This window comes from Xenopus laevis, chromosome 7L (genome assembly GCF_017654675.1).
Source record: "Xenopus laevis strain J_2021 chromosome 7L, Xenopus_laevis_v10.1, whole genome shotgun sequence".
Taxonomy (NCBI): domain Eukaryota; kingdom Metazoa; phylum Chordata; class Amphibia; order Anura; family Pipidae; genus Xenopus; species Xenopus laevis.
Window position 1 is genome coordinate 78,185,614 of NC_054383.1, and position 16,412 is coordinate 78,202,025.

The 16,412-nt window shown below is 38.2% G+C and overlaps 2 protein-coding genes across 3 annotated transcripts in view; one reads left to right on the plus strand and one right to left on the minus strand.

The window, feature by feature from the left end:
- The window catches only part of spa17.L (sperm autoantigenic protein 17 L homeolog), a 66,808-nt gene extending 64,179 nt beyond the window's left edge, over positions 1 to 2,629 (minus strand). The window contains 1 exon segment of one of the 2 annotated variants that reach the window (NM_001197283.2): positions 2,557 to 2,629. The gene's annotated coding sequence lies outside the window, so the exon portion shown is untranslated. 2 annotated transcript variants of the gene reach the window in all.
- Positions 2,630 to 6,440: 3,811 nt separating this feature from the next.
- On the plus strand, positions 6,441 to 9,895 carry XB5789557.L (uncharacterized XB5789557 L homeolog). The gene is given in 3 exon segments (NM_001086396.1): positions 6,441 to 6,709; positions 8,021 to 8,228; positions 9,294 to 9,895. Coding segments are annotated over 3 exon segments (783 nt in total). The 5' UTR covers positions 6,441 to 6,561; the 3' UTR covers positions 9,721 to 9,895.
- Positions 9,896 to 16,412: the final 6,517 nt, after the last annotated feature.

Genomic DNA, 16,412 nt, shown 5'->3' on the forward strand with positions numbered 1-16,412 from the left:
AATTGTCAGTGTTTGTCAGAATATTTTGTCACTATACAAAGGATAAAAAATATCATCACTTTAAACTCTAGTCTCTTTAGCATTCCCTGTATTTGTTACAACATGTCACCCACACAAGTATATAAATGCTGAACACAACTCTGGCGTGGAAGATTTGTTTATTTATACCCTATCTGATATGTACATCCCTGTTAGTCCTGAAACAGCTTCCAAGTTATACACTTAAGAATCAGCTTCTTTATATATTTTCAGAAATAAAGCATCCATTGCATTTCGGAAGCATAAAAAAGAATTTTAGAAAGAACTTACAAAAGGTGATCATAAAGAAAGCTGTATCTGTCCAGCAACATAGGAAATGTATTTGTTTACAGAAATACTGTGCACACAATGATTTTAGGTGTCAGCATTAATTATATAGTATTTGCCAATGTGTAACATTTTAGTACCTTAGCTTCTATATAAAAGTTACTTGCCATGAATATATGGAATCATAATAACTAGATACTACCATCTAGTGGTTAATGTTGTTAATTGCTGCAACAACTGTTTTATACATACCAACAAGCATTCTGCAGGCTACCATTAACTACATTTTTGCATTACTGTTTTTTATGCCCATTTAAAAATAAACTAGTCAATTAATTAACACACTCCAACACTGATATTTAAATGGAACACCCAAAACTGATATTTAAATGGAACACCCAAAACTGTCCTTCACTGAAAATCACTAAAATCTAAAAAAAGATATCGCTACTGTTAATAGATAGCGCTGTTTATAGTTAGCCAGGCTACTGCTTAAGGTGGCCATACAGGAACAGGTTTTAGCTGTCGATTTGACTCCTTTAGTCGGAGTCGGCAGGTTATCTGCCTGTATATGGGGCACTCTGATGGCCCTACACGACTGCTATTTGTCTGAAAAATCTGGCAGATTCTGAGACAATTTGCAATTGCTTTTTCTAATCTGTGGTTTCTGAGTTATTAACCTTTTTATTTTCAATTTCAACAATCTAGCTGCTAGGGTCCAAATTACCCTAGCAACCATGCAATGATTTGAATAACAGACTGGAATATAAAAAGGAGAAAGGCCTTAAAATAAAATGTAATAAAAAGTGGCAATTACAATACATTTATAGCCTTACAGAGCATTTGTTTTTAGATAAAGTCAGTGATACCCATTTAAAAGCTGGAAAGAGTCAGAAGAAGGCATATAATTAAAAAACAAATACTAAAAAAAACAATGAAGACCAAATTAAAAATTGACCATTTTATAACATACTAAAAGTTAACTTAAAGGTGAACCCCTTTAAGTTAACTTTTATAATGTTATAGAATGGCTAATTCTAAGCAACTTTTCAATTGGCCTTTATTTTTTTATTGTTGAATTGTTTTCCGTCTTCTTCTGACCCTTTCCAACTTTCAAATGGGGGTGACTGACCCATCAAAAAAGGCTACAAATGTATGGTTATCACTACTTTTTATTACTCTTTCTACTCAGGCCCTCTCCTATTCATATTCCAGTCTCATATTCAGTGGCGTAACTACTCACCGGCAGGCCCTGGTATAGGATGAGCACCTGGGCCCCCCTGTCGGGCCCTCCCCCCTATGAATTGCGTGCGCTGTAAAATCTCCCCCTGCCCAACCATTATCCATTATCGTGGCCCATTGGGCCCCAAGAGGGTGCGGACCCAGGTGCCATCGCACCCTTTGCACCCCTGGTAGTTACGCCACTGCTCATATTCAAATCAGGGCATGGTTGCTAGTGTCATTTGGATGCTAGCAACTAGATTGCTGAAATTGCAAATTGTAGAGCTGCTAAATAAAAAGCGAAATAACGCAAAAATAATCTCACATATAATAAAAAATGGTCTCAGAATATAACTCCCTATATCATACTAAAAGTTAATTTAAAGGTGAACAATTCCTTTAAGGAAGGCCTACTTAAGGTAAAGCATTTATTATTGCAACAAAGCAGTAGTAGAGCACCGGAAAAACAAGTGATTACAAATTTAATGGCAAATACATTAAATTATTAAACATGAGCTCCACCATCAAATGGAGGCCACACTAAATACTGCATACCAGTTCTAGTCACATGAATAAACAAATCAATTGGCAGTGCAAATTAGTCAAAGAAGTGTCTGTATGTATGCTTCCCAATAATTAAAAATACCATCCTTGGATATTTTATACCTTAAAAATATTTTAATGTTTTAATGTGTCCCCCAACTTCAAAATGGTTTAGGCCAGACGAGTTCCCTGATAATAAACGCTTCATTTACTTTACTAGGATTTAGGTGGCAACTCTGGGAGTGGTCCCTTTCCTTCCTACTCAGTGTTCATATATTTGTCTATTCGAACAAAACTATTACATTTATAATTGTTATAATTTGTCAAAAGTGACCTCTTTGGTTAGAGCTTATAGACGAAGCCTTTTGCCCCGAGCCGAAGATTCCCGAGTCCTAATTCCGACTAATACTTCATTAAGAGTTCATTCAGGGTTAACGCAGCGATCCCAGGAGAGAAATGAGATACTTCCAAGCAATATATCTATACCTTGTCTTTTGGCAATCGCGGTACCAGCGCAGAGCGTTTAGGGACTTTCAATGAAAATGTAGAAGTGCGAGGAAACGCTGGAAACGTTGCTAAGCAATGTAATGCTTTTCCTGTTTAGCTCTATCTCTATGGCGACCGCCTTAACTAGTTAGCGGCTACGGTTCGTCAAAAGGACCAAATTTACGTGACATTTTTTTTTCCTTCATTATTCTTTTCTGCTATCATTAACTGTTTCTGTAGTGCATTTAGTAATGTTGCATGGATTGTTTTCGGGCCAGCAGAAGGCCAGGCACTATTATATTTCTTTTAGGTTTCCTAAGAGGGACTCCCCTAGTGAATGCCGGCGCCTTCCGCCAGGTATAGCAGAGGATTCTGGGACAACATTTTGGAAATAAAAAGAGGGACAAAAAAAGTTGCAGCGCCGCTGCCATGCCCATTTTTGTGGCCACACCCCTAATTACCATGTTCGTTTTGCAAAATGTTGCAGGTTATAAAAGTTTGAACATATTTCTGTGGGTTTTTTTTTTAGTTATTATAGTTTTGCTAATGAAGGTGAATTGCTGTTTAAGCCATGAGTCTAAAGCTGACCATAGATGTTGAGATTTTTAAAAGATCCGCTCGTTATCGTGAGACCAAAATTATCTCAGAACGATCGTACGAATTGTCCATCAACTAAAAAGACCAATTTGCCAGGAAAACAAAGAGGAGCTGCCTGCTTGGCCCTGCAAACATAGATAGATTGCACTGGGGCCGACAGATTTTTTAACGTGGCGATCAATTTCCTGGCAGATGTCGGGCAAAAAATCGTAAGACGTTCGATCGTTCGAATCTCACTAACCGTACAATAATTTCGAAGGACTTCTCTAAAATTGGTCGTTCGGCAAGAGAAATCTTTGTGTCTATGGGGACCTTAACTTTTACCAAGGGACCTGTTCTCTTATATTGTTACAATTACTTATTTGCTTATCTAGATACATTTGAATTGTTACAAATATATCTTATCTTCTGTTTTGGCTGTTCTGGGCTCTCTGCCAAAAGCCAAATAAGTTAGAAACTTTGTTTCTTTTTCTGGCTGTTCAGTGCAGAGAAAAAGGGGACTTTCCAGTACAAATGAGGGACTGCAGGTTGAGCTGTCAAAAGAGGGACTGTCCCTCTTAAAATGGGACAGTTGGGAGGTATTCTCAGTAACTGCAGTAAAAGCAATTTTCACTTCCTTCTTTTGTAACAAAAAGTCATGCGATTTCCCTCCCCGCCCCTAATTTGCATATGCAAATTCGGTTCGGCCGGGCAGAAGGATTCGGCGAATCCGAATCCTGCTGAAAAAGCCAGAATCCTGGCCAAATCCCGAACCGAATCTTGGATTCGGTACATCCCTATTCCTCTTAAAGGGCACTTATCACATCAAAATAGTTTCTCGCACCGTGCGGGCAGACTAAGCCAGCAATTCAGATGGGGCAAACAATATTATTTTCTCAGGAACAACACCTCACAAACACTCCACATTAACCAACAATGGTCATTTATAACCACTATAGCAGTTAGGGTTGCCACCTTTAGTGAAAAAAATAACCGGCCGGTAGGGGCGGGTACAAAAAGAAGGCGGTCCATAATGCAAAAAGGGGCGTGGCTACGCAGTGTGCCGCAAAAAGGGGCAGAGCAACTTCGCGGCGATGTGAAGAACACTACAAAAAAGGTAAGTTCTGCGCAAATGGGGGCAGGCCATTTTTTTTAAAGGATATTACAAATTACCGGCAACTGCATTGCCGGTAAATTTGTAATACCGGCCCCGGCCTTGGCAGGTGTTTTACCGGCTAAGTGTGCGCAGTTCAAAAAATGTGTACAATGGGCCCCTAAGATTTTTTATAATGGTTCAAGATGTAAAGGGCCACAGTATCTCAGCAGTAGAGCTTAGCAAAAGGCTAAGGATACAGAAAGGGCATTTGTTCTTTTCCTCAAGTTTTAGAGAGACCCCCTTGGGAATGCAGATAAGAACAAAGGTAAATTATATAGTGAATAAAGTACCCCCCTCCTGCAAATTATAAAGATATTATAAGTTACCAAAGAGTTTACCTCCAAAGTAACCTCCTGAAAAAATGTTACCTCAGAGCAATTTACTTACAGGGCATTTCCACATCAAAGCGCATTTGATTGCTGCATTCGCTGATACATTTATACCCGCTCCATATTTGCCTGCGTACATATTTGCAACAAAATTCTGTGTTGGATATGCAGCCAAATTCCTCATTTCGTCATCTACAAATTTTCCCCCCAAACGTTGTTAAGACACAGAGAAAAAACACCCATTGACATTAAGTTAATGCTTAAAGACCTCTTAATTTTAATGCATTTGGCGTGAGAAAATAAGCGAGACAAATTAAATCTGTTCTCATTTACTAATAGAAGTATATCTACGTAATAACAGTCATTTACACAGCTATTTGTTCCTGATGCAACTTGTTGCTCCTTCATAGCAATTAGTAATGTCAGGCATTGATGAAATGCATGGAAATTGCTCCTGCCATGTCTGTAATTTCGCAGGAACTATTATCTCCAGGCTCTGATTTGCAATCTGTGGATTCTGGCAGATGCAAGAGGGGTTTATTTGAATGCTGAATTTTTTAGACATGTCCCTGAATTTTCAAGTGATTTGGAAATCCCACCTACAACTAATGCAAGAAATTACATATAAACAACCTTGCTTTGCCTTCTATGCCTCCTCTTTCCATATTTCCATTTCTGTAACAGCCCAACCCATATCTTCTGCCTCTCCCTGCCACTAATGGCCTTTCCAAAGGAATCATCCTGATTTTTTTCTCCAGCACGCCCTTCATGAGCCTACATGTCTAAATATCTCCATGAGCCCTACTGCCGCTCCTCTTTTTAGTCACCCTCATTGAGCTGTTCTGCCCCTTCTTGCCCTGGTAAACCCCTTAATCTCATCTTGCTCTCCTCTGTAACTCCTATGAGTATTCATAGGAGTTTTCTCCCAGGATCCCTCATAAGCTTATTCCCTGATATCCCTATGATCCAAACCACCACTCTTTCTTTTGCATTTCACCTTCTAAAGAAACTCTGGGAGGGAGGGGGGTCGCTGACCATGTAAAGTGCTCTAATTTAATACATTTAGTTGATACATTTATTATCTTTGTCCCTGCTGAACAGAATCTCTGGGTTTCATTACAGGCATCTGTTATAATTGATACAATAGTTGCTAATATTCCAGAGATACTGCTGAAAATTGTATCAACTAAATGTTGCAAAATTGTAACAGTTAAGAGTCTATACCTGAATTACTGAGCTGCCAGATTGAAACACCAGAGACGGGGACATTAAACTTTAAACTTAAATTTGCAAAACTGTAAAAAATAAAAAATGTAAAGTAATTAAAAAACACTTTATTTCTTGTGAACAATCTGTAAACAATTGAACTTAAAAAGTGTTTGAAAGGTGAACAACCCCTTTAAGGCAATTTTTTTAAAGACACTGGTGTATGATTAAACATAACTATGTAATATCTAGCATCAAACATTAGCAGTAGATTGGATTGCATTAAAGAACTGTGTTACCACTCCAGTAAACTTTTGGGCATTTAGAAAGTTAATCCATGACTCATGTTATTTATTCATCTTATATTTTGTTACAAAGGCACACTGTTTACAAAAACAGGCAAACTTTAATGTATGTTATATTAATAATAATCCCATTAATTATTAAAGCATTTTTTATTATTTAAATGAAGACACAAGTAATACTGTTCGCCTGTAGAGTGACTCCTCCCTTTGGTAACTTAATAAGAGAAGTCAGTATACTAAACTATTGCAAAAATGCAGTCAGATTTTAACACAGAGATAAAACAGATGGAACTAAGCTATTTCCACCCACATGATCTTATGATCTGGAGCTAGAATATAAGGCTGCCCTCTTTGTAAAAAATTAACCAACATACTAAAGCAAGATACATAAACTGGATTTAAGCTCCTGCGAAAGCACATTTCAGAAGCAACCATGTCTGATTTTACTAATGCCAGTGAATATGAAAAGCAGTTTGATCCAAGGCTGTATTTGGAAACATATTTTCATTTAGGATCAGGAAGTCTTGCAGATGATTTCTTGAGGTTCACTCTCGGAAATTTCCACAAGATTTTTACAGAAGGTATGTTCTGTCTGCTCTAAAACAACATAAAAATACTTACTTGGTAAACATACTTCTATGAAACAGTAAAATGTAGATTTTCTTTATTCATTTGTTAAACTACATCCTATTTATAGGTAGGGATTTAGTTAGTTTTTACTTGCATTCAGAACTTGCCATCTCTGCATGTTTGCACATTAGTTGGTATTTGTGTGTGCTGGGCTTTGACATATTGCTCACCTTTATAGGTCTCCTGAGGCTAAAATAAAAGCGTTATACTTGGGGGCACATTTACTAAGCTCGAGTGAAGGATTCAAAGTAAAAAAAACTTCGAATTTCGAAGTATTTTTTTGGGTACTTCGACCTTCGACTACGTCTTCGATTCGAACGATTCGAACTAAAAATCGTTCGACTATTCGACCATTCAATAGTCGAAGTACTGTATGCTTGCTCTAGAGGTGCTTGCTCTCTTTCTAGTTGTTTTAGTATTTTAAACCTTTACATTTAGAGCATTGATACATTCCTCAACATTTTACACAGCTTATACATCAGATGTCAGTGATGCATATAACTGTCAAATATCATACTCCAAATGCCAATCTTCCATTTTCTTCAGTAAGTTTGTAATGTACTGTGGGTCACTTGCTTATGACAACCAGCTTATGACAACCATTGATACAGCACCATGGATCATTCTGTAGTGAAGTAATCAGCCAGAATTTCAGTACAACCCTACAATGCAGCTCTTTATAAATACGTCCATAATGGTTGCATGACAAGTAATGAAAAATATATTGTGCAAAAATGGCTCCTGCCTATAGGCAGCATTACATAGATTTGGGCTGTCAACTGAGGAATGTATTTGTCTTAACTTTTACATAGGATTGAAGGATATTCCATTCCAGTAACACAATTTCCTACTAGTGATGAGCAAATTTTTTTAGGCAGTCATGGATTCTCAACGAAATGATGCAGTTTGCTATCTGCAAATGTTTTTGCAAAACTGCGGCAAAATTCGACCTCAAAAAATTTTGCAACGACAAAATACGATAAAATTGCAGCTGAGACAAAAAAGTCGGCATGAGAAAAAACGTCCATTGACTTTAAAGCATTTGGAGTGAGAAAAAATGTTGACTTTAATATGTTTCTGTAATTTCATTCATCATTATTTCCTACATCTGTGTTTGCTATAATGTCTTCAAACCATCATCTATTCTGACTGGAGGCTGCTCTTTCTTACTCTCAAGCTCCATAAATGTATTTAGTGAATATATTTTATTGTAATGCAGGCCACTCTGGCATAGATCAATGACTGGCTGTGTTTTCTAATAGGTCAAGTGAAGGGAACAACACTTATTGATATTGGGACTGCTCCCTCCATATACCAGCTACTGTCTGCCTGTGAATACTTTCAAGATATTACTGTCACATGGTACACTAACAGAGAACTGCAAGAACTGCAGAAATGGCTGAATAAAGACCAAGGAGCATTTGATTGGTCTTCGATAGTAAAACATGTTTGGGAACTTGAGGGTAAAAGGTATTGCAAGCTAACTTTTCTAATATGTGTTTCTGAAATATTTTATATTATGTGGAAATTTTACATGAATGATGTAAAGTATTAACATTTACAATACAGTACATCCACAGCTCCAAACCCAAGAATCACATATATGCAATTGTAAAAATAAAATGTAACAATTATCATTTGTAACAGAAAAATGCTCTAGATTGCTAACTCTTCCTAACAGATAGTTAAAGGTGTCCATAGATGTTAAGATTTTTAAAAGGACTTTTTGTTATCGTAGCACCTGAAATGATTGTTTCAATGCACGATTTGCCTATCAACAAAAAGACCATTTCAAGCGATATCATCTAGTTGAAGCTAGGAAAACTGGGTAGCTGCCTGCTTGGCCCTGCAAACAATTGAGCAATGGATACATTTCACTGTGACCAATGAGAATTTTCTAACCTGACCGATCGATTTTCTGACCAATGTCAGATGAAAATCGTTAGATACTATATCATTTGGTGCCCACTAACCTCTCGATAATTTGCCAGGTTTGTCGGGTAGCACGAAAACTGGTCAAAAAATCTTTACGTCTATGGCCACCTTAAGAAAACCTCAGAGATTTCTCCTCCTTGTCCAATCAGTTCCAGAGACCTATAGTTTTGTTGTGCATGGTAATAACAAATCTGTGTTTTGGTTAAATTTAATAAGGCTAAAATGTAAGTCAAGTTGTGTCCCTCTTAGAAAAGCCAGCTTCTGCAGGATTTTGGGCTAGTTTCTTCATTTTGTTTTCAATGTAATTTGAGTGCCAGCCCCATTACTGTAGGTGAGGAAGCCTGAAACCCAAGCGGTACTAGTTGTGTAATAGCTTACACAATAAAACAAATGCATATGCTATCTAAAGTCCATGACTGCCAAACTGGTCTTTGAACTGTTTAGTTTAGAATAAATAAACAGTATTCATATCAGTGCACTACATAGTTCTAAATGGAAAGTGTGGCAAAACTCTTTTTTCTTTTAAAACATTAACATTTTTGTAAGAAAATAACTTGCATCCCTATTAATGCATGGTCTGTTGATTTAATATTTTTGCAGCGGAATGCTGGAAGAAAAGGAAAATAAACTAAGAGAAAGGATTAAGCAGGTTTTACTGTGTGATGTTAGCAAGAGTAATCCATTGGAGCCTGTTACATTGCCAAAAGCCGACTGTCTCATATCAACTGTATGTCTAGAAGCCGCCTGCCGCAATTATGATTCTTACAGAACGGCACTGAAGAACCTTTCTACACTGCTCAAACCAGGTGGTCATCTGCTGATGGCTGGAGATTTAGGAGCCAATTACTATGAGGTGGGCTCGAATAAAGTCTTCTCTCTACCTGTAAATGAGACATTCCTGCAGAAAGCGGTGAATGAGAGTGGCTATGTTGTCAATAAGCTGGTGTCTTTCGGGAAGCCAGAAGATGCTGGATATGATACTTCAGATTATGAAGGATTTTACTTTATTCATGCACAGAAATGCTAGTTTGGTTAAATCAAATGATAAACAAACTGCATAGCTTTCTTTTATTGCTTACTGTTGTTAAATTTTAATTGCAGTATTGTCTTTGAGTCTTACATTTTTTCCTTGGCTTATCAGATTCTTCATTGATTTTATACACTTGCTAAAAATGATTAGAATAAAAGTCATATATACATTGTTACATCTTAAAACTAGATATTACAATCCTTTTCATTGATTTAGTGCTCTGAAAGCAGTCACTTAGAACAGTGCTGTACAACTTCTGTGGTACCAAGGGCCAGAATTTTTCTGACCTACATAGTGCAGGGCTGATAATTGAAACCAGTGTGAGCCACTACCTGTTTTTAAACCACACCCATGCTACCACAAGACCGTGTCCACATTATTTGTTATAGAACACCAAAAAACCAAATGGTTGGTTCTCACTGCAGGGATATCATTTATCACTCATATGTGGAAAAAGTTGTTATTAAGACATACCCCTAAATCCATATGCCTCATTCTCCCCTGTGGATAACACAGCACCCCCTCCAGCACATGATTAAACACCTTAGGGGCCCCTAACAATTTTCAAATGCTAAAACCCCTAAGAAGCACCCTAAATCTAGAACCTATGCCAAGCACCCTGGTCTCGGCTCGTGCTTCTGCCTGTAGCAGCCACCTTTGGCCTCGGGAGGAGCCCTCAGCTACTCAGATGCCGCTAGGTCTTATAACGAGAGGTGCAAGGCGAGGGGTTCTGGACAAGCAGAGGGGCACAAATGAAAAGCAGAGTCTTTGGGCAGAAAGTCGTGGTACAAGGCGTAAGGCCATAAAGTAGTCAGATCAGGCCGGGTCGAGGCAGGCAGAGAATAAACGTAGTCAGGCAGGCAAGGGTCAAATCAGGAAGTCAATCAGATGGTTAAGCAGAATCGAAGTCGGTTATCAGGCAAGGGTCAGGATTCAGAAGTCAGGATAGTCAAAGAGCCAGGCAGGGGTCTCAACAGGAATCAGGAATACAGAATCAGAAGCTTAACAGCACGAAAACCACAGGAACAAGATCCTAAAACGGGCAAATTACTGAAGCCCAATAGAGCCTTTTATATTGTTTGATTTTTGCGACAATTGTGCGCCGGCGTCATAACGCCAGCTCGTCCATAAAAGGAACGAGACACGGGCGCTCGCGCCCTAAGGAACCGGCGTGGAGACAGAGGCAGAAGTATGGCATGGTGGGCATCCCAGCCGATGGCGCGGCGGATGCCCGCACACACAGGGAGCATAGGGCAGGCAGAATATGGCAGGCACACCCAAAGAGAATAGGGCAGGCAGAGTATGGCACACACAGGGAGCATAGGGAAGACAAAGTATGGCACACACAGGAAACATTGGGCAGGCAGAGTATGGCACACCCAGGGAGCATAGAGCAGGCAGAATATGGCAGGCACACCCAAAGAGAATAGGGCAGGCATAGTATAGCACACCCAGGGAGTATAGGGCAGGAAGAGTATGGCACACACAGGAAACATTGGGCAGGCAGAGTATGGCACACACAAATAGCATAGGGAAGGAAGAACAGAGCAGAAGACAGGGAAGCCTATCAGGACCACTCAAAGATGTGCTACATACAGTACTGGGCTTTAGGGTGTGAACAATAGAGATGTCACAGGTGTGAACAATGCAGGATTTTATGGTCTGAATTTGAGATATAAACAATGCAGGGGCCAGTTAATCTCAGTAATGAAACCTTTTAAAGCTTACACATGGTAAGCAGACACAGCAGGCAAACTTTCATGTGGGAGGACCACCCAAGGGGGGGGGGGGTTGCGGGCCGCCAGTTGAACAGCACAGACTTAAAATATTTAGAGTTGTTGACTAATCACTTAAAGCAAATGGGATGAAGCACCTGCATTGTATGAACTAATGCATGACATCATTGTGCTTTGGCCTTCAAAGAGACATTATTGAAATAAAGCCAAAAGAAACGTAAAGCTTATATAACATGGATTTCTCCATCTTGAGGACAATATGGCCAGGCTGGGATTATTTACACTGGAGAACAGGCACTTAGGGGGAGGATACAATATCTATGTTACAGTAAATATACAAAGAGATCCATACAATAAACTCCATTTAAACTTATTTTACATCTAGTTCCTTATAGTATACACAAGGGTATACATTGAGATTAGAACTAAAGAGGCTCCATTTTAATATTCAGTGAGAGCTGGGAATTTGAGAGAGAAAAGTTTAAGAGATAAACAACATTTCAGCAAGTCAGAAAATGCAGGGTTACTAAAATTAATTATCTATGCAAAGGTAATCAATGGACTGGTCCAATTGTCCTCTTAAAGCCAGAATGGATTTTTTTTTTCCTTTCAGAGGCTATTTGGAGAAGCATCAAATTGATTTTTTCACCTTCCACTCAAACTTTAAATTAGATAAACTAGCCATTATACTAAAATGAACTTGTGGACTAATTTTTTTGCAACCTGAATTAAAATGTTACTATATATGTGTTTGCTCAACAGGTCAGACTAATGGATGTTTATGTCGGCATGCATGCGCATAAAGTGCGAGGACCTCATCTATGTCGTTATGTATATGTGTGTGATGTCGCTAGTTATCCAATCTTACTGGAAACTCCGATACACATATATTATGAGCAAGTGCCCCATATTTAAAAAATGATTGAGAGGTTTAGTGCAAAGGGCACTTCATGTGCAAAACTGCATTAAATGTTTAGAAAACAATAAGCACACTATGGATTAAACACATATCTTTATTAACATTTATTTTGAGATAATTTGCAATTGGTTTTCATTTTTTTTTTTTTTTTGTTTACCTTTTTATTCAGCAGCTCTTCAATTTACATTTTAAGCAATCTGGTAACTAGGGTCCAAATTACCCTAGCAATCATGCATTGATTTGAATAAGAGACTGGAATATGAATAGGAGAGAATCTGAATAGAAGGATCAGTAATAAAAAGTAGCAATAACAATACATCTGTAGCCTTACAGAGCATTTGTTTTTCTAGAAGGGGACAGTGACGCCCATTTGAAAGCTGCAAAGAATCAGAAGAAAAAGACATAACTATAAAAAATAAATAATGAAAACCAATTGAAAAGTTGCTTAGAAGTTATTTAAAGGTGAATCGAGCCTTTAATACATCATGTCTGCCTGGGCATGAACAATGTGACAAGTCAATTTTGTTATTTCCAAATCACACCAGAGCATTCAGTTTAGTTTAACTGGCCCACAATCCACCATTTTCGTCTCTGTTGTGAAATCGATTACTGCTCACCAAGTACTATAAACACAATTCCAAAAAAGGGTAAAAAAACAAACAAACAACAAAGGCGAGAGCTTGCAGGAGTCCACCAGAGGGAAATTCCACTGCTCTCTTTATTCGCTTGTAAAGTGAAAATAATAGTATACAGCTTCTAAAAAAAACAAAAAACAAGGGCTTCTAAGAATTTCATACAAATGAATGAAACTGGAATTTCACCCTGACCTCTAATTTACTGATAACTGCAGTGATAACTGCTTCGTTTTTGAAAGAGCAGATTTCTGTCCATGCTGCTCACACTGTCACAGTCCAATATTCAATTTTTGTATTTTTTCTTCTAGCATTCCTCGTGTTCTCCATGCCACGTTCTCTCTCTCTCGGATTCTAGTGTACTGAAACACCTGTTCTCAGTGGATCCTTTACATGAAAGATAACCTTTTAAGGTCCAGTCCTATTCTTCAAGAAATGGAAGTCTGTAAAACAAAACTCAGAAAAGAAAAACAGAATTAGAAATTTCCCCATAACCACCAATGTTCATTACCTTACAGTGGATATTTTACTCAATTCCCCACAAATTAACACTGGAACATTTTCCAACCTAGCAAGTAATACAACACTATACCAGTATATATTTAAACGAGTGCACCGCTGTAGTGCAAAGAATATTTTAAATTTTTCTAGTGACCCTAACTGCTCATGCACTTTCTATATAAACAGTTAAAGACACATTTATCAAGGGTCAAATTTCGAGTTTATTTATTTATTTTTAAACTCCCATAAACTTTAATGAACTGGAAATTTGACCAATCAAATGTTTTAAAAATTACATTTTCGAAACTCGGGTGAATAGGATCGACCCTCAAATAGAATGTCAGGAAAGCTGCAAACCTCACCAAATTGATCCCTGCACCTCTTCCATTGACTTATACAGCAATTCGGCAGGTTTTAGGTGGCGAATAGTCAAATTTGAGTTCTTAAAGGGCCAAAGTATGATAAATTTCAAAAATCAAATTCAATTTTTTTTTTTTTTATAAAAACTCAAATCGATTTTGGATAACCCCCTACTCAAATTTGAAAGCTTTGGCCATAAAAAAACTTGAAAATTCAACCCTTAATTATAATGATAACCTGACTGATCATGGAGAGCTGTCGGGTCAAAAAGCCTAGTATTAGCAGACGTCATCTGCAATGTTTTCAAAACCACTAAATTAGAAAAATCGTGTAAACTGCATACGAATAATATCACACACTAGGCACTATTGCTTATAACATATGCATCTACAAAAAAATGATTTTACAATGCTAAACATACTATACCGAGTATTTTTTATTAATATACACATGTACTTAGCTTTGTTGGTGAAGTTTAATAAATGTTCTTGAAGAGCTGTGGACTGGGTTTCCGATGACCTTTCTTCAATGGCTGATTAGGAAGCTGGTATGAACTTGTTCCTGGCACATCAAAAATCCAAGCCGAAATTCTCCAGGACCAGTTCTGTGCTACCTCTTTTTAATGTCCACTTCCCTACAACAAGGTCTGCACCAATCAAATATCACTTCATAAACAGGCCAATTCTGCCTGCATGTGGCATCAGAAAATTATATTCTTCTTTACATATTTCCATTGAGTTCCTTTATTTAACTACTGAAGCTTTTGCCCTCCCCCTGAAAAGGAGATGGTGGTCTTGCTTATGGTACAAGAAAGAAACTCACATGCACACCTGGGCTCTCTTCCAGTAGTATACCTGGTGCTCTAGAGTAGGGAACGGCACCCCCACAGGCATAAGGAAATAGAAGACTCAGCACACTGGAACCTTTGCAAAATAGGGATTACCTGTGTGTTTGGCTTGCCACAGTAAACACAGGAGTAATCCTCATGTTGCAGAGGTTCCTGTGTGGAGTCTTTTTGCTTATGGTACAAGAAACCTTTAATATAACAAATTGGTTTTTGGGTGACAAGATGTCCAGTACAATGCATTTTTTTATTAGGACCTGTGTATCATTGTGAGTGGAAAAAGGTTTCCCAGGACTAGAACCGATTTATAAATTAAAGGAGCCATGCTACTACAGGCAGAAACTTCTTAGACAGCTTTATCTTTCATAACCAGTGGTCTATTTTAACAAATAATATCTGGCTGTGCCTTAAAGGAGACCCGACACCCAGACATAAAAAGCTGTATAATAAAAGTACTTTTTATTCAAAAAATAATTTTTCTTAAAAAATTCATACCAGTTATAAACTCATTTAATAATCTCAGCTGTCAATCATCTATTGCCTGCCCCTCCTCTATGCCAGAGAGCAGGCAATTACTTTTACTTTCTATTCTGCACTTCCTTGATGTCACTGCATTCCTCACCAACTAATTGGTTAGCCAGTGCAAGGACATGGACATCAGGTGCCCCATTCTGGTGCATAAACAAGATTTTGGCATGATAAAAAGCTTGCCTTAATAACAATGTCCACAAAATGGTGCCTGCCTGCTTCATGTGATTTCAAGACTAAAAGATTAAATCATTTATAAAGTGTAAGTGAAGTATAATTTGCTTGACTAACATCATAAAATAGGATTTGGAATTATTTCTAAGGGCGACAGATCCACTTTAACCACTTTGTATTTTTCATATAACTCCTGAAAGCAGTCAGTTTAGTTTCACTGTCCTACAAGATGCCATATTATATATATTTATACATTTCCATTTCCCAAGATACTTGGGAAAAGGCTGCAGGGAGGCAGGAGAGGGGCACTGCTAGGTTTGAAATAACCTTTCATAAGAGCCAGAGATGCATTGATGACGACCGAGAAAAGGAGCAGAAAGATTTTAACACTATTCGTTTTTTCCCCCCAAATATCTGACCTGCCATATTAGTTGGCACTGCTATTCATAATCAGAGAAATACTGCAAAAGGCTAAAATTAACACAAATACTCAATTTGTGCCCAGTACCTGAAAACCTAGACTGTGTCAAACATACTTTTGCAAAAAGCTGAATGGCTATGAACAAATCCAAATCCAAACCCATGACACAATGTAGCAGAACATGATGTTTCTGTCTCAATGCACACAAAACATTTGCACAAAGTTCAATTTAGGGTCTCAGGGCATACAGGCAGATTTGGGGAGATTAGTTGCCCGGTGACAAATCTCCTCCTCTTTGGGGTGACTAATCTCCCGAAACTGCCTCCCTGCCGGCTAAAATGTAAATCGCTAGCGGGATGGCACTTGGATCGATTCATTTTCCAAAGTCGCCTCACGAGGAAACTTCGGAAAACGAATCGATTCGATTACCATCCCGCCAGCGATTTACATTTCAGGCAGGGGAGATAAGTCACCCTGAAGAAGAGGAGATTTGTGCCCGACGACGAATCTCCCCGAATCTGCCTGTGTGACCTGACCCTTACAAATAAGACAAAGGCATTTACTAACCACAAAA